This window comes from Drosophila sulfurigaster, chromosome 3 (assembly GCF_023558435.1).
Source record: "Drosophila sulfurigaster albostrigata strain 15112-1811.04 chromosome 3, ASM2355843v2, whole genome shotgun sequence".
In the NCBI taxonomy this organism is placed as follows: domain Eukaryota; kingdom Metazoa; phylum Arthropoda; class Insecta; order Diptera; family Drosophilidae; genus Drosophila; species Drosophila sulfurigaster.
In genome coordinates, this window is record NC_084883.1 from 28,239,587 (window position 1) to 28,265,050 (window position 25,464).

Sequence of the window (25,464 nt, forward strand, 5' to 3'; positions counted from 1 at the left end):
TTGCCGAAGTTGCCACATAAGTGTACATATGTGTTGGTAGCAATATAATTGGACAAAGTTTTGTATTTTCGAATATTATAACAATATATTTCGAAAATATTTATTTCGTATTTTAAAATTGAAATAATAAGATTTTTTGTTGCTTCTTTAAATATGAATACATTATTTGAATTAAAAGGGCACCAATTCAATTGGTTTTGTCACAGTTCACAGCTGATTTACCGGCCCCAAATAACAAGCAACATTTCTCATCACTAGAGTTAAGCGTTGCCATATATCACATAATCCCGCCTGATTTTGGCGCAGATTTTTGGCGTCTCGGTCTTCCGGTATTCGCAATTTGTAAACTCGATAGCGCGCTCAACAATAATGTCGAAGAAATTAAATACAAGTGCTGGCGGCACTCCAAAAAATACCTTGTTTAATTACTTTGCCAAATCACCAGCGGTTGACAAAAAAAAACTCACACCAAGTATTGATAAAGAAGCGCAGAAGGAGAATCTACAAAACGGCAAGGATGTGCTTATTAAAAAGGAGCCGGAGTCGAAATCTAAGCCAGCTGCCAAGCGCAAGTTGCCCATCGCTGAGCCTGCAGAGGAAGACAGTGACATTGAGGAGCAGAATGGTAAGCGCAAAAAGAAACGTATTGTGGTGCCAGAATCTGAGAGCGAAGAGGAATACGAGTCCAAGTCGGAGGAGGAGGACTTTTCCGAGGATGGCTCCGATTATCAACCAGATGAAAAGGATGCCACCATTAGCGAAGAGAGCGACAGTGGCGATGAAGAGAAAGAAGAGGATGACAGCGCCTCTGAAAAAGAACCCACTCCCAAAAAGCCTCGCAGGAAGCCAACAAAGAACTCCATTAACAATAACAACAACAATGAGCCGGCCTCGAAGAAGGTTAAGCTGGAGCAGGAGCCAGTGTTGGCCACAGGTGGCACGTTGATGGAGAAGCTAAAGCATCTGCAGAGCAATGCCAAAAAGGATGCGGCCTACGATGACATTGTGACCACAACATCGAACTTTGATGAGCCCGTTGTATGGCCACATCAAAAGCTGGAGTTTCTGCAGCCGGAAAAAATCAAGGACAAGGCAGGCAGGCGACCAGATCATCCCGATTATGACAAAAGCACACTGCATGTACCCGAGAAGTTTCTCAATTCGTTGTCGCCGGGAGTGCGTCAATGGTGGGTCCTCAAATCGGACAACTTTGATTGCGTACTCTTCTTCAAAGTGGGAAAGTTCTATGAGTTGTATCATGGCGATGCCGATGTGGGCGTCAATGAGCTGGGCTTCACCTATATGCGTGGTGAATTCGCGCACTCTGGCTTCCCAGAGATCTCCTTCGACAAGATGTCTTCTATATTGATTGATCGTGGCTATAAAGTTGCTCGTGTGGAGCAAACAGAAACGCCTGATATGATGACAGAGCGTTGCAAGCGCATTAAACCCACCAAATTCGACAAGGTTGTGGCACGTGAAATCTGCCAGATTACGGATCGTGGCACCCAAGTCTTTGGCTCCCAGTGCGCCATCGGACCCAATCATCAGCCCAACTATATGCTCGCTTTAGTGGAGCAGGACGAGGGCAGCAGCAGCAAGTACGGAGTCTGCTTCATTGACACTTCAATTGGCGACTTTCATGTGGGCGAGTTTGACGATGACAAGAGCTGCTCCCGACTGCTGACGCTGCTCTCCCATCACATGCCAGTACTGGTGAGTTGAAATCCCTTTTAATAGCTTAAGCACTGAAATCAATTTTCTAATAAATTCACATAATTCCTTAATATAGTCATTTTGAACGTTTGCATATATTTTAGAAGGAAAAATTATAATAGCTTCTAACTGTAACAATATGAACTAGTTATAGAGCAAACAAGTAAGAAAGTTACAGTCGAGTGTGCTCGACTGTGAGATACCCGCTACCTATTTTTAATAAAGGCAAAATATTGCGGTATCATTTTCAAAATATACCGAAAATACAAAAAATACTAAAAATATACCAAAGGGTGTGTTTGGTATATCGATATAGTACACCATTTAAAATATACCATAAACGACACAATGTACCAGATTGTCGGCCAAAGCAACTCAGACCCATAGTAAGTAGGCGTTTTTGCCCATACAAAAGTAATTCTTTAATAACTTCCACAATTTTTATCTGATTGCAACCAAATTTTCAGGAATCATAACTACTACAGTAATTATTGTATATACCATCGTAGCTCTAGCTTTTAAATTACACTTGTTATTCGATTTTTTTGATTTGCGGGGGCAGAAGTGGGCGTGGCAAAAATTTGAAACAAACTTGATCTGCGTGCAAACATAACAAATGCTGTCGAAAAAAATTATAGCTCTATCTCTTATAGTCTCTGAGATCTAGGTGTTCATACGGACGGACGGACGGACATGGCTATATCGTCTCGGCTGTTGACGCTGATCAAGAATATATATACTTTATATGGTCGGAGATGCCTCCTTCTACCTGTTACATACATTTCCTGCCGGCACAAAGTTATAATACCCTTCTACCCTATGGGTAGCGGGTATCAAAATTGCAAATACTCGTATAATAATAAAAAAACAAAACAAATATATATATATTATAGACATTCGAAATTTAATAAGTTCATTAGAATTTTACGATTTGGAAGATTATTCCATGTTTTACCAAATTATTATTATACAATTATTTTTACAATCCTTACAATCTCATGTTTTTGTTTTTAAACTGGACTTAATTTAAAAATTTGTTTAATACAATAAGGAAATATATTTTATATTTTGTTTCTAGCTACTCCATGAGAAGTCCGCTCTAAGCTCGCGCACTCAGCAAATCCTGCGCACCGTGCTCGGCGGCATTCTCAAGGAGCAGCTGCCTAGCTCTGGAGCACAACTGTGCAGCGCTGAGAAGACGTTGAAGCTGCTCGCTGAACGCTACTATGCTGGCAGTGGCAACGACGACAATTGGCCCTTGGTGTTGCGCAGCATGCAATCCGACACGGATCACTTGGGACTTACGCCAGCTGATCCCTACAAGCTTGCTCTAAAGGCTCTCGGCCAATGCATTCACTACATAGCGAAGTGTAAACTGGAGCCGAAAGTACTGCCCATGGCACGGTATCAGCTCTATGTGCCACCCGATGAGCAGGAGGAGAACAAGTCAACAGTAGTGGATTCAACGTTGCGTCGCTCGCACATGGTGCTGGATGCCACCACGTTGTCCAATCTGCGCATCATTGGCGAGGAGCATTCGTTAATGTCTACGCTGGATCATTGTTGCACCAAGTTTGGCAAACGTTTACTCCATCATTGGCTTTGTGCGCCCAGCTGCGATTTGGAGGTCATCAAAGAAAGACAACAGGCAATTGGCGAGCTATTGAATCGACCAGAAGAGCTGCAGCAGTTGCGCGCTTTACTGGCTCCGATGCCTGACTTTGAGCGTCACTTGGCACAGATTCATTTGTTTGGCAACAACCGTATTAAGCAATCAGATCATCCCGATTCGCGAGCAATTCTCTTTGAGGAAAAGTTGTACAACAAACAGAAGCTGCGTAGCTTTATGAGCATACTCAAGGGTTTTGAGACCTTGATGCAATTGCCTTCCATGTTTAAGGAGTCGGAAACTGTGCTTCTTAAGCGTTTGACTCAATTCCAAGCGAACGGCGGGGGCTTTCCGGATCTTAGCAAGCAACTGGAGTTCTTTGAGAATGCCTTCGATCATGAGGCCGCTGACAAAACCGGCGTCGTTGCACCACAATCCGGCATCGATGCAGATTACGATGAGGTGCAGGATCGCATTGCTGAAATCGAGGGACGTTTGAAGACCTATTTGACCGAGCAAGAGCGTCACTTTGGCTGCCGTGTCGTTTACTTTGGATCCGACAAGAAACGCTATCAGCTGGAGGTACCTGAATCGCATGCCCATAAAGCCAACAAATCCTATGCGCTGGAGGGGCAGGTGAAGGGCAAGAAACCCGCTCGTCGCTACACTACAAATGAGACCAAAGCACTGCTCAAGGACATGCAACAGGCTGAGGAGGCTCGCAATGCAGTGCTCAAGGATTTGGCGCGTCGTCTGTTTGAAAAGTTCTCCAATCATTATGAGCAATGGAAGCAGTGTATCGACTGCGTATCCACGTTGGATGTGCTGGGCGCTTTGGCTGAATATGCACGTCAGCAGCTGGTCATCTGCGTGCCGGAGCTGGACTCGGCACAGTCGCAGCCCTTTATCGAACTAGAAGAGGGTTATCATCCTTGTGTGAATGCATCCACCTATATACCCAATGGCATACAGCTGGGCACGGAGACAGAGGCGCCGTTGTCGCTGCTCACTGGACCCAATATGGGTGGCAAGAGCACGCTGATGCGGCAGGTCGGCTTGCTGGTCATCATGGCACAAATTGTAAGTATTTTAAGCAATTCATTTAGTCGTAATTTTACTGTCATTTAATGGGTAGAAAAATAGTTTCACCTAGTCACAGATGAAAGTATAAAAAGATCAAATTAGACAACTCCAATTATAGATAATACTTATAAATTTATAGCAATGATTGTCACTTACATCTCGAATAATCGGAGACCTAGGGGCACCAACCAACGTTCGAGGTTGGTCCGCAAAGATTGAATTGTTACTTTAAATCGAAAATCTTATTTGCAAGCAAGGTTTAAAGGACTAGATTTTTTACTAATTTAAAATTAACTTTAAGTAATGGCAGTTCATTAAGATGGTAGATACTTACGAAATTGTTTGATAGAGTCGAAATCGAAGGATACTCAATTATCCACCACTCTTTATCTTTCTAACTTCTTATCTTATAACTGTGCCTTGCAGGGCGCTCACATTCCCGCTGTCAGCTGTCGCTTTTCGGTGGTCGATCGCATTTTCACGCGATTGGGCGCACAGGACGATATTCTCGCCGGGCACAGCACGTTTCTGGTGGAGCTCAACGAGACGTCGCTTATACTCAAGCATGCCACAACCCACTCGCTGGTACTGCTGGATGAATTGGGTCGTGGTACAGCCACCTACGATGGCACAGCTATTGCTGCATCGGTGGTCAACTTTTTGGCCAATCTCAAGTGTCGCACGTTGTTCTCGACACATTATCACAATCTGATTGATTTCTTTCACATGGACAAGCGCATTACATTGGGTCACATGGCCTGCATGGTGGAGAACGAGGACAACACAGATCCCACACAAGAAACAGTTACATTCCTCTACAAATATACAGCCGGTGCCTGTCCCAAATCCTATGGCTTTAATGCCGCTAAATTGGCTGGCATGCCGCAGGGCATTATTAAGCGTGCTTACGAGGTAAAGTTCTTCGCTTGAATTATTATTTTCGCAATGTTCTAATATTCATTTTGTCTTCATCTGCAGCTGTCGAAGAAAGTGGAGGCCATTGCATTGCAGCGTAAAATTACGGCCAAAATTGTGGCAGCTGCCGTCGGTGATGTTGACCAGAAGCAAATGAAATTGAACAACTTAAAAGATTTGCTGCAGCAGCTGAAACTGTGTCATGCTTAAACAAACGGTGCTATGCTTACCTAAGATTGTTTGGAGGCTTACAAATAGAATAGAAGAACATTGAAACACCTGCTCATATATTTGAACAATCTGTTGAATTGTCATTGAATTTCCCAACTGCATTTTTTCGTGTTTCTTTTGTTTTGTACTTAATTTTAAAATGTCACGTATACGAAGCTTTTTAAGCCACTGGAATATGCCATAGAATGTTGAAACACTTGCCAGTATTTGAATTTACACAGAATTCATGTCGATTTGTTGTATTTGTTGCATTGTTTATTTTTGTATCACAGTAAAAATTAAAAATTAATCAAGTTCACAATCAAAATACATACATACACATATGATATTATTAAATGCTTACAAATTAAACGTTATTCGTTAATAAATATTGCTAGAATTGTAAAAAACACACAGTTCAATTGAAGTTCACAACTAAAATTAACAATTATCCACATTACTTATTGCGAACATAAACTCAAAACTCATATTTATAGGATTAAGAATACACACACATATTAAATACAATAATATTGCGAATAATGCGCTAGCATTGTAATTATGTAGGAGTTGAAAAGTCAAAATGGGCATTTTGTATTGGTTCAGCTGTTTCAACTCTCATTATCTCTCTCTTATTTTTTGTATGGTTATCAAATTAAAATACCCTTTGTAAGTGTATAAAAATAGGAATGTTGTTTTGTTTGTTGTTATTCGATCAGAATAAAGCTCAGACTTGTCTGAGTATTGCGCGATGCAGTTTTGTGCGATTCTTGCAGCTACAGTTAGTACATATAGTATGTATATAGTACTTGTATTTAATATCGATTCAACTAAAAGCAAAGCTGATGCAGATCTGCAACATATGTTAAGGACAAAAAACCGAAGCAGACGAAGAACTGTGTTTGCTCCACTTTTCGCTTGGTTTGCTTACAAAAATGCTTACAAAACGATTTATAATTATACGGTATATAGGTATGTATATATTTAAGTATATAGCTCTACTATATAAGCTATTCCATAATGCTACTGAACATTGACATTTACTTCTGTGTGTCTGTGTGTATCCTGTTTTCGTATGAATGAGTGTTTATGTATGTTTCTGTGTGTTGCCTATGCGCTAAATTGGACTTGCGTTTTTAAACAACTAAATATATAATTTGTATTTGTATAACTAGGCTAGGTTCTCTTATATATTTGGTATTGTATATGTTACAATGATCTTCTTGGGATCTTTAGTCTATAGGCTAGTTTCTATGCGCTTTTCTCCCTCCCTTCCTCTCTCTCTCTCTCTCTTATTTTGTGATGCGAACTTTCCTTGAAGAGGAACTCTGCATAGAGATTATTATCCCCGATTTCATTCTGACCGAGGTGTTGTGCGCCATGCTCGTTTGATTATTGATTTGCCCCGATTTTGAAATACTTATTAGAAGCGACTGTTTGCACTTAGTTCTAGCTAGAAAACATTGACGTTAACTTCGATAAAACGAAGCGAATTCTCTTTACACATTACACATAAATAGTACAAACATTACCTACAAAAAAACAACAACAATATACTAGAGCCACACATAGTCGTATTGATTTTTTTTGGTTTTGGTTTTTCTTACGTTCTTTTTGGTTGTTTTTTGATTATGTTATGACACCAGCGCCGTCCACTATCTGAACGTGTGGAGCAACCCCAACTCAATCGTCGCTAATCACATCCTTGCGCGCCCTCAAATTGCGCCACGATCCCGCTGTGCAGACACCGATGCCACGCCACCAATCGTTGACATCGTGATACCAGGACGGCTTGCGAAGCTGCTCCTCGTTGTGCAGCGTCGAGCAGACTCGACACCAGTAATATGTGTTTATGAACTCACCGGTGCCCTTCCATTTGAAGTAGGAGTTGTACAGTTCGTCGTCCTTGTCGAGTATGTGCAGATACTCGGCCAACTCTTTGGGCGAGGCAAACTCATCGATGTGGATGTAGGATCGTCGTGGTGCACTCACCTCGTAATCCTCTGGACGAGCACCCATCACAATGGGCAGCACTTTGCGATTGAGGGCGTTCACAAAGAACTTTTCGGTTATGTAATCCTTGCAGTTGGAATTCTCAAATGCCAGATAGAACTTATAGTCGTTGTCCAGTATATCGAAGCATCTGTCCGCTGTGCTTCTGGGACATTTGTAGTTGCCACAGGCGCCATAAATATCCACCTAACAGAGGGGAGAGAGAAATAAGAGCAGAGTTTAAGTAAATTTTAATGAATCCTTTAATCTATTATCTCTTATATTAGAAAGAAGTTCACATTAAATAATCAAATAATAAGCTTTAGACATAATTTAAATTTAAAAACTATAGTTCTAAACAAAAACAGATATTAAATTGAATGAAAATATAGAATTGGTAACAAAACAAAGATCAACTAGAAACATTTAATTTAGATGAATACAAAATTAAATGCCGTATTGCAAATATCTGAGTTAGGTACTTATAGTTAAATAAAAATAAAATACAAAAATTTGTGAACTCGGAAAAATTGTTGATTAAATATTAAAATAAAAAAAGAATCATATCTTTATAAAATCAAATAATAAACCATTCAATTAATAAATGGTTATTCAAATATTTCAAATTAATCAACACTATATTCCTAATTCTTTATATAAACAATAGCGATATCCTATAAAATTCCTTCCCTAAAAATATTAAATAATACTAATCAAAAATGAAGTATATTTTCTTTAAATGTCAGGCATTTTCAAATTAAGAGCTCTTTTTATATTTGAGCTAGCGATAAGCTACGAAATTTTGTGAAAATAATAGCTCATACAAAATAAAATATTTTGAAGTAAATATTTTCTTTAAATGTCACTCAATAATTGATTAAGCGACTGTAACTTTTCGTTCTGAGCCTTCAAACTAAGTATAATCTACGAACATTTTGAAAAAGATAAAAAATTAAGTATCATGTGTGCCTTACAAATGAAGATAAAAGTAATTAACTCACTAATGTTTTTTTCTGAGCCTCGCAACCGTCTATATATATTAGAATATTCTAGCAATATTCCATGAAGTATATTTTTTAAATATTAGCTGATAAAACAAACACTAAATACTCATTGTTGGTTGAAGATAAAACTAATTGAGGCACACTAATATGCCAGAAATAACAATCCGACATTATTTACTTCCTTTTCATTTCAGTTCATTTAAGAACAAAGAAAAGTAAATTATTCAAATTCCCCTCAGTGATTACCTCAATGTGCTTCTGCAACTCGTGTGCATACTGCAATCGTCCGTTGCGTGCTCCACAATTGGAGACAAACCAGGCGACCTTCTTCGTCTTGTTGAGGGCATAGTTATGATCCTGCTCCAGTTGCTGCACCTTTGTGTCATAGTACTGCCATTTCTCGTACGGAGCCATAATCGTGCTGTCACGTCTAGAAAGCAAGCATTAAATAAATGATTAGCTGCACTCAAAGTAAATTTTATCAACTACTTACCTGTAGGTTGCCGTCCAGTTGATGGCGTCGGGCACTTTGACGTTTTGTGTGTGATATGGACACTCCAGGTAGTACATCATGCTGACCTGCTTGTGATTACTAGGACGACGAATGCCCGTGGGTATGTAATTATCCTTGTAGAGTATCATGTCCGCCACACTGGCCAGATCCCGATTCGCGGTCAGCTCGCACGTGTCCACTGGACATTTGGAGCGCAAAAAGACCTCGCGTCCCTTTTTCACATTCCACGGCCCGAGGCCATTGTAGAGCAGAATGGTTTTCAGTTTGCCACTCGCCTTGATCTGTTCGTAGTTGTGTGGCACATACATCAGCTGATTCACAACACGATCGCTGTGCGTATCCTGATGGGGAAACAGTCGTGGGGCATGCAACTTCCGTGCCTTGCGATTGCTGAATGTTTTCGCCGGCTTCGGATAGTATTCGCCATTGCGGAAGAACCATGGTTTGGCTGTGGCCGCCGGCTCTGAGCGTTTCTCGCCCGGCACCGACTCCTCCTCCACCTCCAGCTGTGGCTCGGCATCGGCTTGGGCAACAGGTGAAGCTGGCGGAGCTGATTCATAAGCCGCCGCCGTGGTTTCCTCCTGTTCGCCGCTCTTTAATTCATTCGTATCGCCGGCAAAATCGCGTTGCTGTTGCTGCTGCTGTTGTTGCTGCTGTTGCGGTTGCTGATGGGAAGGCGTCAAAATAGGTCGCGCTATTTTCGTCTTCCATATCTCGTACTCTCTGTCAGCGAGCGGGAATGTCATGATAAGCTCAAATGTCGAACAAAAAATGCTTATTAATTGATGTTACTCACTTGAGATTGAAGCCAAAGATCAATAATAGCGCGCAAATCAAAGTAAAATAGAAATACTTTTTCAGCGATATTTTCGGGCGTCGCATTCTGAATTCTCTACACTCTCAGACTTTCTCTAGGGTTATATATATAGGGTTTATACTCCTCCGCTATAATGTTAGGATCTCGCGATCTGTGCACTGGCTCAACTTAGTTCACACATTGCGCTGTATTGAATAAAATACACAAGCAATTATTTAATATGTTATAAAATATATTTTGTTTACATTTAAGAAGATAATATCGACTATTAACATTTAAAACAGAATGCACGAACAATTACATAAATGTTAATTATCTTTTAGTGTTGCCATCCAAATTACTTATTTGGTTTCGAACGCGAGTTTCGAGGTCTCTTTTTAAATATATATTCTTGTTTTTTTATTTTTCTAATCTACCACATTTGTTCACGTTCATTCACGTTCGCGCTCACACGGAAAACTGCGCTCGAACCCGAAAATGTTTTGCTCTATAACCAAACCTCACACACACGCACACACACACACACACATATACGTAGTTGTGGGTTCATGTGGCTTGGCGCCGCTTCATTGACTTTATTGCGTCATGTTATCTTCAAAAATTATCACACATTTTTTGAGAGGGGCGTTACGAACCATTTTTGATAAGCTCTGCTTCAATTTCCATCTGGTATTTTTTCTAAACTGCCTCAATGACGAGGCCTCAAGAACCGCCTTCAACTTTGAGGAGTGTCTTTGCTGCACGTGTTGGCAGAAGTATTTTATGCATTAGTAAAATAAAATTCGCAAATTCGTCATAGCAATTTTTAGCAGGTGTATCCGTTCGTCACTATGAGGCAAGTGTGAAACTTTGGTGGCACAGAAAAAATACACAAAATTATTACGTATACGTAATACGTTGCGTATGCTGAATTTATAATTCAATTACTTTACATTTTTGAAGGGTTGATACTGATGAGCAGTTAATAGGATTAAAGAACAGATAAATAACTGAGTGGTTTTAAAGCTATTAGCGACTAAATGAGAAATTTATTGATTGACATTTTACATAAAAAGCGGCTCCACAAATTGAAAGAAGGATTAAAAATTAACTGCAGCATTAAAACAATTTAATAAAATTAATTCTATAATCCAAAATAATTATAATTGACATGGTTGTTCAGCACAGCAATTGAATACCCTTCTTTACCCGTATGCCGGGTATAAAAATTATCAAATCAAAAAAAACATTCTTTAAAAAAACCATTAAAGAACATAACATTAAACAAATTTTACGCATACTTTGCTTATCTCAAACTTGCAGAGCACAACACACATTATAAAAGTCAAAAGTGATGTGAAAGAGCAACACTCTTCTTAGGTGTTGACAGTTTAAATAAATATTTTGTTTTATGCTCTTATCACACCTTCAATTTTGTGCAGCTGAAAAAGCTCTTGAAATAATTTAAAGCATTTTCTTCAATGAATTTGTTTCCAAAATAATAATAGAATCGACCTTGAAATATTGTGTTTCCCCCACAAACGAAAACACTTTCGTTATCGAAGAACGAATATGAAACGAAATCGGAGCAACTGAAATGTAATTAAAGCACTTGTTCCTTCTATTTAAAGCCCCATTCGAGATCAGTTCATCAGTTTTGTATGTTACACTTCATTTCACGGAAATTATTTACAAGTTAGTTCCATATTAAAACAGTTCGTTGATTGCTTTTCGCTTTTCTGTTGTCGCTGTTAATGTTGCTGATGTTTTTTGGAGCAGTTGTTGCTGTTGTTGCCTGCAGGAAATGTGCCAAACAAAACAATGGGGCGTATGCGCAATAAAAAGAAGTATCAACAGATAAAAGGCGAGTGGCTTTATGAGCTATGCCATTTCATAGCTCTGCCTCACAGGCATCTAAATACAGCGGTCTATGACGTTCCGGATACTTGCAGCTTAGTCCTGCCTTCATTATAGACACACGAACGGGGTAAAAAGCGTTGAACTAATCAAAGTGGGGGAGGCAGCAAAAAAAAAGCAAGAAAAAAAAGCCAGGCTACACAAACAACTTGTCCAGCCATCCAACCATCCATCCATCTATCATATGTCATTTACGGCACTATTTTTCCATATTTTTCTTTTGAGGGCTTTACTACTATGTGTGTGTAAGTGTGTGAGTGTGTGTGTGTGTGTGTGTGAGTGCTCTAGCCGTCAGCGCTTGCAATGCCTGGGCCTAGCCCTCGGCTTGCTTTTGGTTTGGGTTTGGTTTGCATTTCTTCTTGCTTCGGGTGGAGGTTCGTTTGTGGCAGGACTCTTAACGAACCACGCGCTACTTTACGTGTTTAAGTAGTGAAAAGGGGCGGCAGGAATGGAGAGTAGGGAATGGGGAATGGAGAATGGGGAATAGGAATAGGGCAGCGCACACTCCAGTTGCCTCGACTATCGCACTTTTTGACGGTTTTGACAGGCCAAACACAGTCCCATTCCCACTCCCATTCCCAGTCCAAGTCGCAGTCTTCCAGCCAACTCGACTCTCATAAAAAATGTAGTTATAGCCATTCATTCATGTTGCAAAAGTAGGACTTTACTGGCATGTGCATACAAAGCAATGCAAAGACACACACACTTACAGAATTTCTCTGTGTGTGTGCGTGTTGCTGAAGGATGATATCCTTTTGGTTTGTAGCTGATAGATAGCAGGAATATTGCTTGCAGCCACTAAACAAACACAAAAGGAAAAAGAAAGCGCTCCAAATTCATGTCGAAAATGTTTGGTTTGGGAAATTTCCAATGACATTTCTCAAGGGAGAAAAAATAATGATTGCTTCTCTAATTGCAATGTCCTTATAATTCACTATTGTATCGCAAGCAGTTGTTTATTTTCCCAAAAAAAAAAAACTCTACTAAGCTTATCAATTTTTAGTTGTTAATATGGAGAATTTTGTTCCAATTTAAAAGCAATGCGATTTTTAGATAAATTATTGAAAACCTATTTTAAAATAAAATATGTATGTAGTCCATAATACTCAATTTAAATTTCAATACAATATTTTCAGTTTTTTTTTTCAAGATAAATTTAGATTCGTAATTATCAAAAAAAATCAATAAAACACAATTTTTAATGTTTTTTTTCTTATAATAAATTTAATTCAGATGAAATTAATCAATAATAATAATAATCTCAATAGCTCAGTTCAAATCGAAACCAAGCTATTTTTTCTCGGCATACAATCGTAGTTTTGTGGCTATGACTTTGTTATTTATTATTAACCAATTATTTGATTCAGTCCAGCAATTCCCTTGTGGCCTGTTCATTATTCGATATAAATGAAGTTAAACGATTTCTTAGAAATGTTTTCATATGGAAATTAAAGCAATAGACCAGAGCAATAATGTGACCCTTATAATCAACTTTGAATTCCAATTAATTTCAAGAAATTTGTATTATATGTTATATAGTGCGTCATTATCATTATCAGTTCTGAGCTGATATGTATGAAATTGGACTGTTTGACTGCGGCTTATCAGGAATTGTGACGTGTAAACAATTTTTAGAATCCAACTGCAATTTTGAAATGGAAATTCAGATTGCAGATATCTAACATATATGTGTTTAGGGACTTTTGATGAGTAATTAATTATTTATCATTGTGATAATGCTGTAATCTATATTCTAACAGATGAGTAATATTTAGGAGTTTCATTTGAAAAATGGAAATACACTTTGGGAATGTTGTAATTAGAAATTCGGGTATAAAAACCAAACCGCTTTTTGAACATGCAGCAGCAAATGGTGAAGAAAAAAATGTATTATTTAATAAACATATTAAACATATTATAAAAGAATTTCTTTATAGCGCACAACTTGTGGTAAAAACGTTTTTTATTAAAAATGCATAAATTCTAGTAATGTGGCTTTTAAATAGTGAGAGCAGCTTCTATATCTTTAATAGCCCACTTCAGATTAAAACAAGTAAGAAAGTTACAGTCGAGTGTGCTCGACTGTGAGATACCCGCTATCCACTTTTAATAAAGGCAAAATATTGCGGTATAATTTTCAAAATATACCGAAAATAATAAAAAAAAATACTAAAAATATACCAAGTGGTATGTTTGGTATATCGATACAGCACACCATTCAAAATATACCATAGACGGCACAATGTGCCAGATTGTCGACCAAAGCAACTCAGACCCCTAGTAAGTAGGCGATTTTGCCCATACAAAAGTATTTCTTTAATAACTTCCACAATTTTTATCTGCAACCAAATTTTCAGGAATCATAACTAATACAGTAATTATTGTATATACCAAAATTCGTAACTCTAGCTTTAAAATTAGTCTTGTTATTCGATTTTTTTGATTTGCGGGGGCGGAAGTGGGCGTGGCAAAAATTTGAAACAAACTTGATCTGCGTGCAAACATAACAAATGCTGTCGAAAAAAATTAAAGCTCTATCTCTTATAGTCACTGAGATCCAGTGTTTCATACGGACAGACTGACAGACGGACCGGACATGGCTATATCGTCTCGGCTGTTGACGCTGATCAAGAATATATATACTTTATAGTGTCGGAGATGCCTCCTTCTACCTGTTACATACATTTCCTGCCGGCACAAAGTTATAATACCCTTCTACCCTATGGGTAGCGGGTATAAAAAACATTAAATTCGTCGCTATGATATGTGAACGCTAATCAGGAATCGTAATTTCGAAAGTAGATTTAACCAACATGTGTTAAATTCCACTTGCATAGTTTTTAATGTGCCACATGCTCGCCTTTGGCATTGTTTCAAAAATATTCCGTGTGTTATCATTCCATTTCCCATCGGCGCTTTTAAAGAGCCGTACCCTTATAACAACACACTGACGCCTACGACAGAAAGAAAAAAAAAACAGAACCTCTCGCTACTCACAACACTCACTTGTAGGGCTTTTGCTCAATTTAGATATAGATATATATATGTTTGTGGACAATATGTTTATATTTAGTTGTAGTGGTGTAGTGGCCTATTGTCAAGGCACTTGATCCTGTGCATTTAGTATGTCAATATGCCTATAGGAGGCCAACTCTTGACTTGCATGCATTGTTTTCATAAATATTGTAGGAGGTTGTGGGGAGGTATGAGAACGAAGACGAAGACGAAGACGAGGATTGTCTGTCCCCATTGTTGTCTCTACTTTGCACGTTGATACACTTGACTTCCCCACTCGAAACACGTAAGGTGGTGGAGGAGGAGGAAAAGAAGGAAATAAAAGGAGGAGATGCAGTAGAAGGAGAAACTCTAATAGAAGGATAGGCAGCAGTTACACAAAGGTCTCTGTTATTTTAGGCTTGTTAGTTTTCGTTTATTTTTTCATCACTTTTTCTGTTCACTAGTAGGACTTTGATATTTTTAGCTTAACACACACACACACACACATGCGCCCATTACAGCAGCCCCCTTTGAAGGTTTCAACCCCCCCGCTAGGCTTTAACTTTTGACCATCCCTTTGTCGTAATTGCGCTTTAAGAGTTGCAACTGCTTTGCAACATCAGCAAAAATAAATTTTGCCACTTGCATTCTCGGTTTTATTAGAGTTTGTTTTAAGCTTTACAACCAACCCCTCCCACTTTGGGGGCAAGTCACGCAATGTCTGTCTGCGTCATGTGTGTGTGTGTATGTGTGTGTGTGTGTTACTTTATTGTATTTTTGTTCTTCTGTTCTCCTTGCCTTCCTGTTTGCCTGCCTTGTCTCAATCAATAACACTCTGCTGTTTAACCTTTAATGTTATGAAGAGACTTTTAACCCCAAGACGACGGCCACAACAACAACAATAAACAGAGCAGTGAACGTCACATTGCTTAAAAATAAACCGGTAAAATTAGTTAGTTCCCTAAAATAGTTGAATAATTTGAATGACCTCAAACAATCACTGCATGAAAAATTTGTTGACAATTTGAAAATAGAATTTAACCATATACTTCAATGTTTTTTATTTTTATTTTTGTCCTGCCTGAATCAATAACTTTGTGCTGCAAACATTAAAGGTTTCGGGTTAAAGACACTTTTAACCCCAACAAACGCGTTAGCAACAAAAGTCAAGTTTTTTCTAAACTTTTTTAATAGCTTTTTGCCATTTGATTTAAGTCTCAACTTACACAATTTATTGACGTTGTTTCTTTGGCGTGTTGCGTCCGAATTTAGCTTGGCTTTAATTATTAGATGCTTTGGGTTTTTCTTAAATTTATAATTTTTTGCACGCTTCTGCACATTTTTTGGCTGTTGTTTTTCTTTTTTGCACAGACACACTCTCACACACACTCACGGCACGCCGCACTCACACACTAGCAAGAGGCGCTTCGCTACGAATTTGTCCTTTACGTATTCACGTAACTTTTGCAACTGCTCCGCCAATGTACATAATAATTAGACTCCAGCCAGACAGCTGGGCCACAGCAGCAGCCGAAGAGCGTAAGAATGGTTGAAAGAGAGCCAGCGAGAGAGCGAAAGCATTGCCAATGAAATGCTGAGAGCGCATTTTAAATTCTTGAGAATAGCCATTTGATGTCATTTAATGAGGTTTTTTTAGCTGACGACAGCGGCAGATGCGCAGACTCTATTATGTGCCAAAATTCAATTGATATTCATTAAATAATGCAATTAAATGACGCTATCAGCTGCGCCTAAAAGATGCTTTAAAATTTTGCACGTTGTGTTTGCGCTGCTCTCTCTCTCTCTGCTTGGCATCCATTGCGCATGCTCTGCTGTCCGTCTCTCAGCAATAGTGGAGAGCATTTGCAAAGAGAGCCGACTAGAGAGAGAGTGTGGGCAATCACATAAACAAGCGACGGCGGCTGCGACGTCGACAGCTGTCGTTGGTCGCGCGCCTTATCAACAGCATAGGGCTGTTTTTTTTTTTTGCCACCCCATCGCAGGGTTTGTGTGCTCGCTAAATCAAAGAACGTTACCCTGTCAACCGCAGAGTCCCTTCATTTTGACAGCCAGGCAGACACATAAATCTAAAAAATGATTTGGTGACTTGAGGTATGAGTAATTTTACCAAACGATAGCTGTAAACATTTTGTGGTATAAAATTTAAAACTCCAACTGCAATTGGTATTAATTTTCTTCAACTTTTCCATTTACATTTATTGTGTGAAAGGCCTTTCGTGTTGCTCCCGTTCTGTGAGTATGTTGCAATTCGCAAACCAGATACCGTTGCATGTTTAAATACGCTTACGTTAGCTATGACTTATGCATATTAGATATAGACATATAGAATACATATATGCAATGTTTTTCGAAAGATCGCGTTTTGTTCCATTTAAAAATACACGTCTATAACATAAGCTTAATCTATAACTATTTCTAGTTACTAAATATTTCGTCACTCTTATCCCGAGCTGAAGGTCTCGTAAACATTGGCGCCCAGCATTTTCGACTTCTCCGACACCACATAGAAGCTGAGCAGCTGTGTGGGCAAATTGTGCGGCCTCGCCGCACTGTCATATCCATGCGATGTGAGTCCACTGATGATGGGTATCAGCTTGGCCAGCGCCAGCAACACTGTATTCACATTCAGCAGATTGTTGTTGTTGCTCTGGCTGCTTGGACTGCTCGTTCCAGGTTGCTGCTGCTGCAATTCACCGGGTGCCAGATGCTGCAATGTTTCGCCCATGGACTCGGCAATGGCATCGCAGCTGAGCACAAAGCCACGACTCACATTGTGCACGCAGACGCCAACGCAATCCTCACTCTCCAGCATGTCCAGTGTCTCGTTGTACATCTGTTGCAGCAGCGGCGAACAGTTGGTGCGCTGCTGCAGTCGACTCAGATCCGGCAGGAGGTACTTGGTCATCTTGGAATTGGGATCGTGTCGTGTGTCGCCATTGATGGCCATCTGGAGGGACCAGAAGATTTGCTCGGTGTCCGCCAATGTCAATTGTCGCGTTAGCGGCATGTTCTTGAGCACTTCAACGACCTGGGTGCGTATGAAACGAGCCAAATCCCGTATACCGTCGTCCGTAATGAAATGACGTATCAGGGACAAATACTGTTGCTTCAATTCATCGGTTATTTGTCGCTGCTCGGTCATAATGTCCCTGTAGATGTAGCCGCCGAGCAGATTGAGCTGCACACGCAACGCAATCACCAGCATTGATGAGGCATAGACAAACGTCGCCAGACGTGTGAATGAAACGATTTTCATTTGCTCCCACAACTCCAGTTTGTTGCTGGGATTCTGTCGCAGCTGCTCAAGCAACTCGTCTGTACTGCATTCATGCAACACAGCCTGGCACATCTCCTCGCCCATGCCGAGTATCACCTGGTTGCAGGTGCGTTCCGTCGACTCAAAGTGATGCATGCGTCGTGTGCGCTCAAAGAATTCTCTTGCCTGTCGCTCCTGATACTCAACAAGCTTGCGTTGTGCATAGCGCGCCCCATAGATGGCGCCACCCACTAGGACACCAGTTACAATGAATTTACGACGATGGCGTGACAGAAAGTCTTGCAGGCGTGACAACATGATGACTTAAAAATCAAAAAGACCTTTTAAGTTCTTCTAGCGAGGGAACAGCGACAGCTGCAATCTAAAACGAAAAAGAAACCGAATGAATATTAAATGTGCAAAGTTCAAAGGTGTGTGAGTGTGTTGCGTGTGTGTGAATGGACATATGTATGTATGTATTGGGAACACGTCGCTGACTCTAAAGATTAGATTAGCTTAATACCACGCTAGCTAGATATACTCACTTAATATGTTTGATGTTTGTTCAGTTTTAATTCGGCTCAACAGCAGCACAAAGTGCAATGACAATTTTCCTTATTATTGATTGCGGTCTTTGGCCTCTTTGAGAATCGTTCGTTGCCGTCGTCTGTATTTTCTTTTACGCGGAATGTATTTCTTGTACTGTATGTCAATGTTGTTGTTCTTTTCACGAACGCATACTGCGTTTTAATTATTTCGTTTCACATTAAATTCGGCTTATTAATCTCCCTATGCTAACCCGCAAAGGAAACCAACCACTTGTATTTCGCTTGCTGCTTGCTTTGTTTGTGTATTTTGTGACCAAGCGGTAGAGATGGAGAAACATCGATGGCAAAATCGATGCATCGATAATTTGAAATCGATTTTTATTGCAGTCAAATAATCATTTGATAAATTCAGTTATAATTGAAAAAAAGTTTTAAAATTCCGTTGATTATCATGGAATGAATGAATTTAGACTTGTATTCTTTTAAAAAGAACTTACTTAAAACAGTTTTACTTTTCGGCGTGTGACCGCAAACAACATTTATATTAAATACGTTTTAACACCGAAGAAATATTCCAAATATAGATGCCCTGAGAATTCCCGCCAGAGCTTCGTATTTTTTAAAATAATGTAGACAAAAGCATTTTTTATTATTCATTATAGAGATCAGATTTCTACACGAAAAACAGTTTTTTAAATGCGTGATCTATGTTTCTTTACCAGGGCTGAAGTCCTCTTTTAGTCAGGGTTGACTTTTTTTTTATTGAATACGCTGTCTAACACTGATAACGCAACAATGTTTCACACTAAACGTTATTTTAAAAGAAAAATACTGCTTCAAATATGGTTTGCAGAGAAATTAAATGTCCGTAACTTATTTGCGTATGTGTAATGTATTTAATTATGTATTATTGTGTAATGGGCTTAAGATAAATTTATTAAAAAAACACACACATGAAGATAATATGAAAAACGGGCCAAAAACACCGTCGTGGCAAGGGCGGTACAAAGCAATTGAAATGGATTTTGGTATATTCTTCTAATCAAAATGCCGTTAAATGGGACATCTGGTCACGCTCTGCAAGACTAATTATGACGAAAATGGAAACTATTTACGCGTTAATTCGTGGGCGGATATATTGTTTACGATGGCGCAATCGGAGCGTAAACTGATTCTGGTCACAGGTTTTGGCCCATTTGTTGGCCATGAAGAGGTCAATGCCAGCTGGGAGGCAGTCCAACTGTTGCCTGATGTACTGACCTACGAGGGCATCGAGTATCAACTAGAGAAGCGAAAGGTTGACGTAGAATATGCTGCAGTTGATGAAGCAGTCACAGACCTTTGGCAAAAGAAGCCCGAGGTAAGCGCCACAAATTAGAAATTGCTTTTCAGTGACATCATTCAGAAAATCTCTAAATTCTTGGCAGTTGGTTGTGCACGTTGGAGTCTCAGGCGTTGCAAAGTGTGTCTATGTGGAGAAATTAGCATATAATCATCAGTTTCGACGTCCCGATAATGCTGGGCAATATCTGGAGAAGGCCACTTGTTGTCTGCCTTATAATGCACATGCAAATGTCTTGCGTACTGGATTAAATGTCGATAAGATTGTGCAGGCTGTAAATGAGACTTGTAAAGATTGCGTAGCTCCAGTTAACGGTGATAACGATAAGTCTGCGTTGACGGCTACGCAAGTATCAAAAAATGTCGGTGGTTTTTTGTGCGGGTACATTTATCTCAAGTCGTTGGATGTCGATTGTAAACGCAGCTTGTTTGTACATGTTCCACCTATTGACACGCCTTTCAGCACGCCGCAAACTGCAGTTATTGTTTACAAGATCATTGAACAATGTGTTCAACAATTGACAGATTGTTGAACCAAGTCAATAACCTTTGGATTGTTTTGTTTATGTTCAGTATTGATGAATAACTCTTATGATTGCAGTGAACGTGCATTTACTGTTTTTCTCAATGTTTTTATAAATGTCAATTCCTAGTTTTTGTACTAAGAATGCCAGCTGATCAAACAACTCATTAAGATTTTATACAGTTTTTATTTAAACAATATGCCACGCGCTGTTATTGTTAATGCACATATTTATATAAAATAAAAAATCATTGGTTAATTTTTAGAATTGTTTGAAAAGTCCACCTAATAAAAAACTTCGCTTGAAATTATAATTCAAAACTTCGCGCGCGGCAATAATTAATTGATACTTGCCATAAAAATCGATAGCTAGGATCTTAAAACATTGTTACAGTAGTTTTTTGATACTTTTTTATTGCTGCTAATAAAAGTGCTTTAACAAAGCTTTTATTTAAAAAAACAAAAATGTTAAATTCCTCAAAGAATAATTTATTTATTTACAAAAATATGAATTTATATTGTTTGTCCGCAAAAACCGTCGAAGTCTGCCATAAAAAACCGATACCTTAAAACCTTTTATAAACATCGATGCATCTATAGAGTTATCGATGTTTTCCACCACTACCACAGAATAGTCTTCGTTCTTTGGAACGAACTGTGTACGGATTCATTTGGATTTTAGCTCGCAACTCGTGCGGTGGACAACTTTCTTGGAGTTGTTCTAGTGTGTGTCTAGTAGTGTCATTTACACCAACAAATAAGCATTTATATACTACATATACGCAGACACTGCCTGTTGTATATACACATATTAAGTGCCCGCGATGAAATTCCTAATCTGTGCTCTGCTCGTCGCGTCCTACGTGGCGGCCTCTGAAATTAAACTGGAGGAGGGCGTCATTGTGGCGACCGTGGACAACTTCAAACAAGTGATTGCCGACAATGAATTTGTGCTCGTCGAATTCTGTAAGTATTTATTTACAATATACACTATTTTTTTTGGCACACGTAATTTATTAGCATAAATAAAAAGTGCAATATGCCGGCCGCTCATTAAGTTAGGGTGATTCATAAGATTTCGCGTTATGGCGACGTGGTCTTTTCTGAGCAAGCCTCCAATAAAGAGAGAGAGAGTCGAGATGCTTTGAAACAAAATATGTCTGCGTGGCAGTTTAGTGGGAATGTTGTTGCTGCTGCTGCTTGGATCCCCAAGCTTCCTTTGGCTGTGGAAAGGGCGCGGAAGAAGAGAGAAATGGCCGAGAGCAAGAGAGATAATTTTATTTGTATACGTTTTTGTTTTTCTCGTTTTTATCGTTTATCGCATATCGATGAATGTGCGGAAATTAACAAACGCCGCGCCGCTCGCAGCTCTCTCTCGTTTACCGCTCTCTTTGTATGTGTCTATCTCGTTTGCACCCACTAGGCAAACACCTGTGTGCGCAAGCGAGCAAACAAATATGTACATATATTGTAGACTGTGGGAGCATTTGTTGCGCCGCGTAATTTCTTTTAAATGTTAAAAGTGCTTAGACCACCGTAGAGCAAATGTTGCGCGTCATCAAAATCTAGGAAAGATAATTCTTCGACAAGGTTCTCAATAGGGTCAACTTAATTTATGGTGTTCTTAGGGACAGCTGAAGTTAAGTTGTTGTTCGCTCCTCTGCTCATATTTATTTCTTATCGCTGAAAACACTTCTTGGCGTCTTCTTTCTTGACTTTCAGATAACAGAACGACAACGAATTTCTATTTCCATATGTTTCACTTTTTATCAATACGGCGCAATGCATCGCCATTTGCCCCGGGCGTGGTTTTATAATGAGAATGTATCGCCTACTTTCTGCTTAGTTGTCCACATCCGCTTCATCAATTTCATTTTAGAATCAAAAAAAGTTGCCAAGCAACAATTGTGTCGCCGACGCTTTGAAAAATTGGGTTAGCTAAACAACTTTTTTTTTGCCGCTTGACGAGTTGGAGTCAAGAACATTCATCCGTCTCTCTTTCACTGCTTTCTATTCTATGTTGTTGCCCTTAATGCGCTCGCGACTGCGCAGCTCAAGTTCATTCAACTCTTTCTTACACGCTTTGTTGTTGTTGATATTATTGTTCTTGGCGTTCTTGTTGTTGGCAATATGGCGGCCCTGGCCCTGGTTTGTTTATGCTAGCACTTTTCTCTTTTTGTTTTTTGATGTTTTCGCCAACGTTGTGTCTGCAACGTCAGCAAACGATATAGCGACACTTGCGTTGGTTCAGATAATGCTAAGTTAGTTACTTCCCCTAGCGAATCTTATCTGCGCTAGATTCACGTTTAGCTGACCATATGCCAAGGCCACGTCAGCTTAAGCCGGCGAGATAAGAGAGCGAGAAGAGTGCAAGACAAGACGCCGTTGGCGTTGGTGTGTTGTCAACTCGCATTATGTCATTATGCCTATCTCTCTCTGTCTCCCTTGCATGCTGTTGTCATCTGCGCCCCCGTAAGTGTATGTGTGTGCGTTTAAAATTGCAGCGCTTAAGAAATCAACACGTGGAATTTGCATAATTCGAAGCAGCTGCTGTTCCATAATAAATCTAGCGTGAATAATTAACAATTCCACTTCCCTTCCCTCCCTTCGTCATATCGGTAATTAGATTTTCCAAGCGAACGATGCGTCAAAAAAGGGCATATTAATAGACTAAAAAGAAATCAGATTCACTTGTTAGCTTCGTGTTTTTTGCTAATTGTTTATTTATCGGTAATATTTCATTGTTTCACATTAGGTTTTGAACTGCAAACGTGACGCTTAATTAACTTTGTCACACATTTGAAAACGACTCGAAAAATTGCAGTTTAATGATGACTTTGAGATATTCTATGTTTATTATCAGGCAGCCTGTTTTTTACTTAATTGAATGTTTTTTTTTAAATAACTCATAAAGTTGTTAACTACTCGTAATTAAAATTTTTAGAAATCTTTTAAAATGTCTTTGCTTTTATGATTTCATTTTGATTATAAGTTGTGTAGAATTTAATTTTTTGTATTAAAAGAAATTATATTACTGATTTGTACCATTACATTTCAGTATTGTTAAATACTTTAGTAACTTTTATCTCTTTTGGTAGAAAAGCTTTTGAAATATGATAATTAGCCCCCAAAATTGTTTTTTTATATCTTTAATTAATAAAATAGGTATAATAAACTAATTTCTCTTATTGTAAAACCTTATTCCACTTGTTGAATTGTTTCTTAAATAAGGTTTAAATTTACGAACCGATCGTAATAGAACTTGCAGAAATCCTTAGGCAGTATTTCCGCTCTTAATAGTTAGACAGTTAAAAAGTAAGGAAATTTCATTCAAATTATTCACTGTTCTAATGATGTCATCACTCCTCGTTACAGACGCTCCCTGGTGCGGACACTGCAAGGCTCTGGCACCCGAGTACGCCAAGGCCGCCCAACAGCTGGCTGAGAAGGAGTCTCCCATCAAGCTTGCCAAGGTCGACGCCACCGTTGAGGGTGAATTGGCTGAACAGTACCAGGTCCGTGGCTACCCCACACTGAAGTTCTTCCGCAGCGGATCTCCCGTTGAGTACAATGGTGGTCGCCAGGCTGCTGACATTATTTCGTGGGTGACCAAGAAGACTGGTCCACCAGCCAAGGATTTGACCAGCGTTGATGATGCCGAGCAGTTCCTTAAGGACAACGAGATTGCCATCATTGGTTTCTTCAAGGATCTGGAATCGGAGGAGGCTAAGGTCTTCACCAAGGCTGCCAACGCTTTGGATTCGTTTGTCTTCGGTATCAGCAGCAACGATGATGTGATTGCCAAGTACGAGGCTAAGGACAATGGTGTCGTTCTCTTCAAGCCCTTCGATGAGAAGAAATCCGTGTTCGAGGGAGAGCTCAACGAGGAGAACCTCAAGAAGTTCGCTCAGGTTCAATCTCTGCCATTGATTGTTGACTTCAATCACGAATCCGCCGCCAAGATCTTCGGTGGTTCTATCAAGTCCCATCTGCTGTTCTTCGTCTCCAAGGAGGCTGGACACATTGAGGCCCATGTTGATCCCCTGAAGGAAATCGCCAAGAAATACCGTGAGGATATTCTGTTCGTTACCATCTCGTCCGATGAGGAGGATCACACTCGCATCTTTGAGTTCTTCGGCATGAACAAGGAGGAGGTTCCAACCATTCGTCTGATCAAACTGGAGGAAGATATGGCCAAATACAAGCCCGAGTCGAGCGATCTGTCCGCCGAGACTATCGAAGCCTTCTTGAAGAAATTCTTGGACGGTAAACTGAAGCAGCATCTGTTGTCGCAGGAACTGCCCGAGGATTGGGATAAGCAGCCCGTCAAGGTGCTCGTCTCCAGCAACTTCGAGGAGGTCGCTTTGGACAAGAGCAAGTCGGTGCTGGTTGAGTTCTATGCTCCATGGTGCGGACACTGCAAGCAGTTGGCGCCCATCTACGATCAGCTGGCCGAGAAGTACAAGGATAACGCCGACATTGTCATTGCCAAGATGGACTCCACAGCCAACGAGCTGGAGAACATTAAGATCTCATCGTTCCCCACCATCAAGTACTTCCGTAAGGAAGACAACAAGGTCATCGACTTCAACCTGGACAGAACTCTGGAGGACTTCTCCAAGTTCCTCGATGCTAACGGCGAAGTTGCCGATGCCGAGCCCGCTGAGGAGAGCGAAGAGGAGGAGGCGGCGCCCAAGAAGGACGAGTTGTAAATTAAGCCAACAACGTAAAAAAAATCCAACAACAGCAACAACAGCAGCAGCAACACACATACACTCACACACACTCACAAACAAAACAACAAACAAACAGCAACGTACATTCTGTAGTTTATTCTTGTGGTCAGCCAAGGATCGAATTCCAATGAGTTTTTATCATTGCTCCCAGCTATCCTTGACCACGTCGCTAATTTCAAATCCCCCCCAAAATATGTTTGCCTCTAATAAATTACATAATTATTTCTGTTGTGATTGCAACGCAATTTCCCGCAACATTGAACACAAAAAATGAAAACAAAAACGC

At 39.7% G+C, this 25,464-nt stretch overlaps 5 protein-coding genes across 7 annotated transcripts; 3 read left to right on the top strand and 2 right to left on the bottom strand.

Annotated features, from left to right (window-relative positions):
- The first annotated feature begins 257 nt into the window (after positions 1–257).
- On the top strand, positions 258–6,396 carry LOC133846270 (probable DNA mismatch repair protein Msh6). Its single transcript, XM_062281125.1, has 4 exons — positions 258–1,716; positions 2,795–4,405; positions 4,835–5,320; positions 5,387–6,396. The coding sequence occupies exons 1-4, from the start codon at positions 370–372 to the stop codon at positions 5,531–5,533; spliced, it is 3,591 nt and encodes a 1,196-aa protein (XP_062137109.1). The 5' UTR covers positions 258–369; the 3' UTR covers positions 5,534–6,396.
- Positions 5,438–16,219, bottom strand: LOC133846271 (glycoprotein 3-alpha-L-fucosyltransferase A). 3 transcript variants are annotated; one of them, XM_062281126.1, is made up of 5 exons: positions 15,980–16,219; positions 9,840–10,045; positions 9,023–9,766; positions 8,776–8,959; positions 5,438–7,732 (listed from the first exon to the last, which is right to left on the bottom strand). In XM_062281126.1, the coding sequence occupies exons 2-5, from the start codon at positions 9,923–9,925 to the stop codon at positions 7,217–7,219; spliced, it is 1,530 nt and encodes a 509-aa protein (XP_062137110.1). In that variant the 5' UTR covers positions 9,926–10,045; positions 15,980–16,219; the 3' UTR covers positions 5,438–7,216. The 3 variants fall into 3 exon arrangements, with proteins under 3 accessions (XP_062137110.1, XP_062137112.1, XP_062137111.1); XM_062281128.1 differs by lacking the exon at positions 15,980–16,219 and adding an exon at positions 10,202–10,265; XM_062281127.1 differs by lacking the exon at positions 15,980–16,219 and adding an exon at positions 10,162–10,256.
- A 721-nt stretch (positions 16,220–16,940) lies between these two features.
- On the bottom strand, positions 16,941–18,890 carry LOC133842556 (peroxisomal biogenesis factor 3). The gene is made up of 2 exons (XM_062275702.1): positions 18,576–18,890; positions 16,941–18,412 (listed from the first exon to the last, which is right to left on the bottom strand). Exon 2 carries the CDS (start codon positions 18,346–18,348, stop codon positions 17,215–17,217), a length of 1,134 nt encoding a protein of 377 aa, XP_062131686.1. The 5' UTR covers positions 18,349–18,412; positions 18,576–18,890; the 3' UTR covers positions 16,941–17,214.
- Positions 18,891–19,647: 757 nt separating this feature from the next.
- On the top strand, positions 19,648–20,866 carry LOC133844418 (pyroglutamyl-peptidase 1). Its single transcript, XM_062278389.1, has 2 exons — positions 19,648–19,938; positions 20,006–20,866. The coding sequence occupies exons 1-2, from the start codon at positions 19,726–19,728 to the stop codon at positions 20,450–20,452; spliced, it is 660 nt and encodes a 219-aa protein (XP_062134373.1). The 5' UTR covers positions 19,648–19,725; the 3' UTR covers positions 20,453–20,866.
- A 241-nt stretch (positions 20,867–21,107) lies between these two features.
- LOC133844414 (protein disulfide-isomerase) lies at positions 21,108–25,227 on the top strand. The gene is made up of 2 exons (XM_062278375.1): positions 21,108–21,408; positions 23,818–25,227. The coding sequence occupies exons 1-2, from the start codon at positions 21,267–21,269 to the stop codon at positions 25,152–25,154; spliced, it is 1,479 nt and encodes a 492-aa protein (XP_062134359.1). The 5' UTR covers positions 21,108–21,266; the 3' UTR covers positions 25,155–25,227.
- Positions 25,228–25,464: the final 237 nt, after the last annotated feature.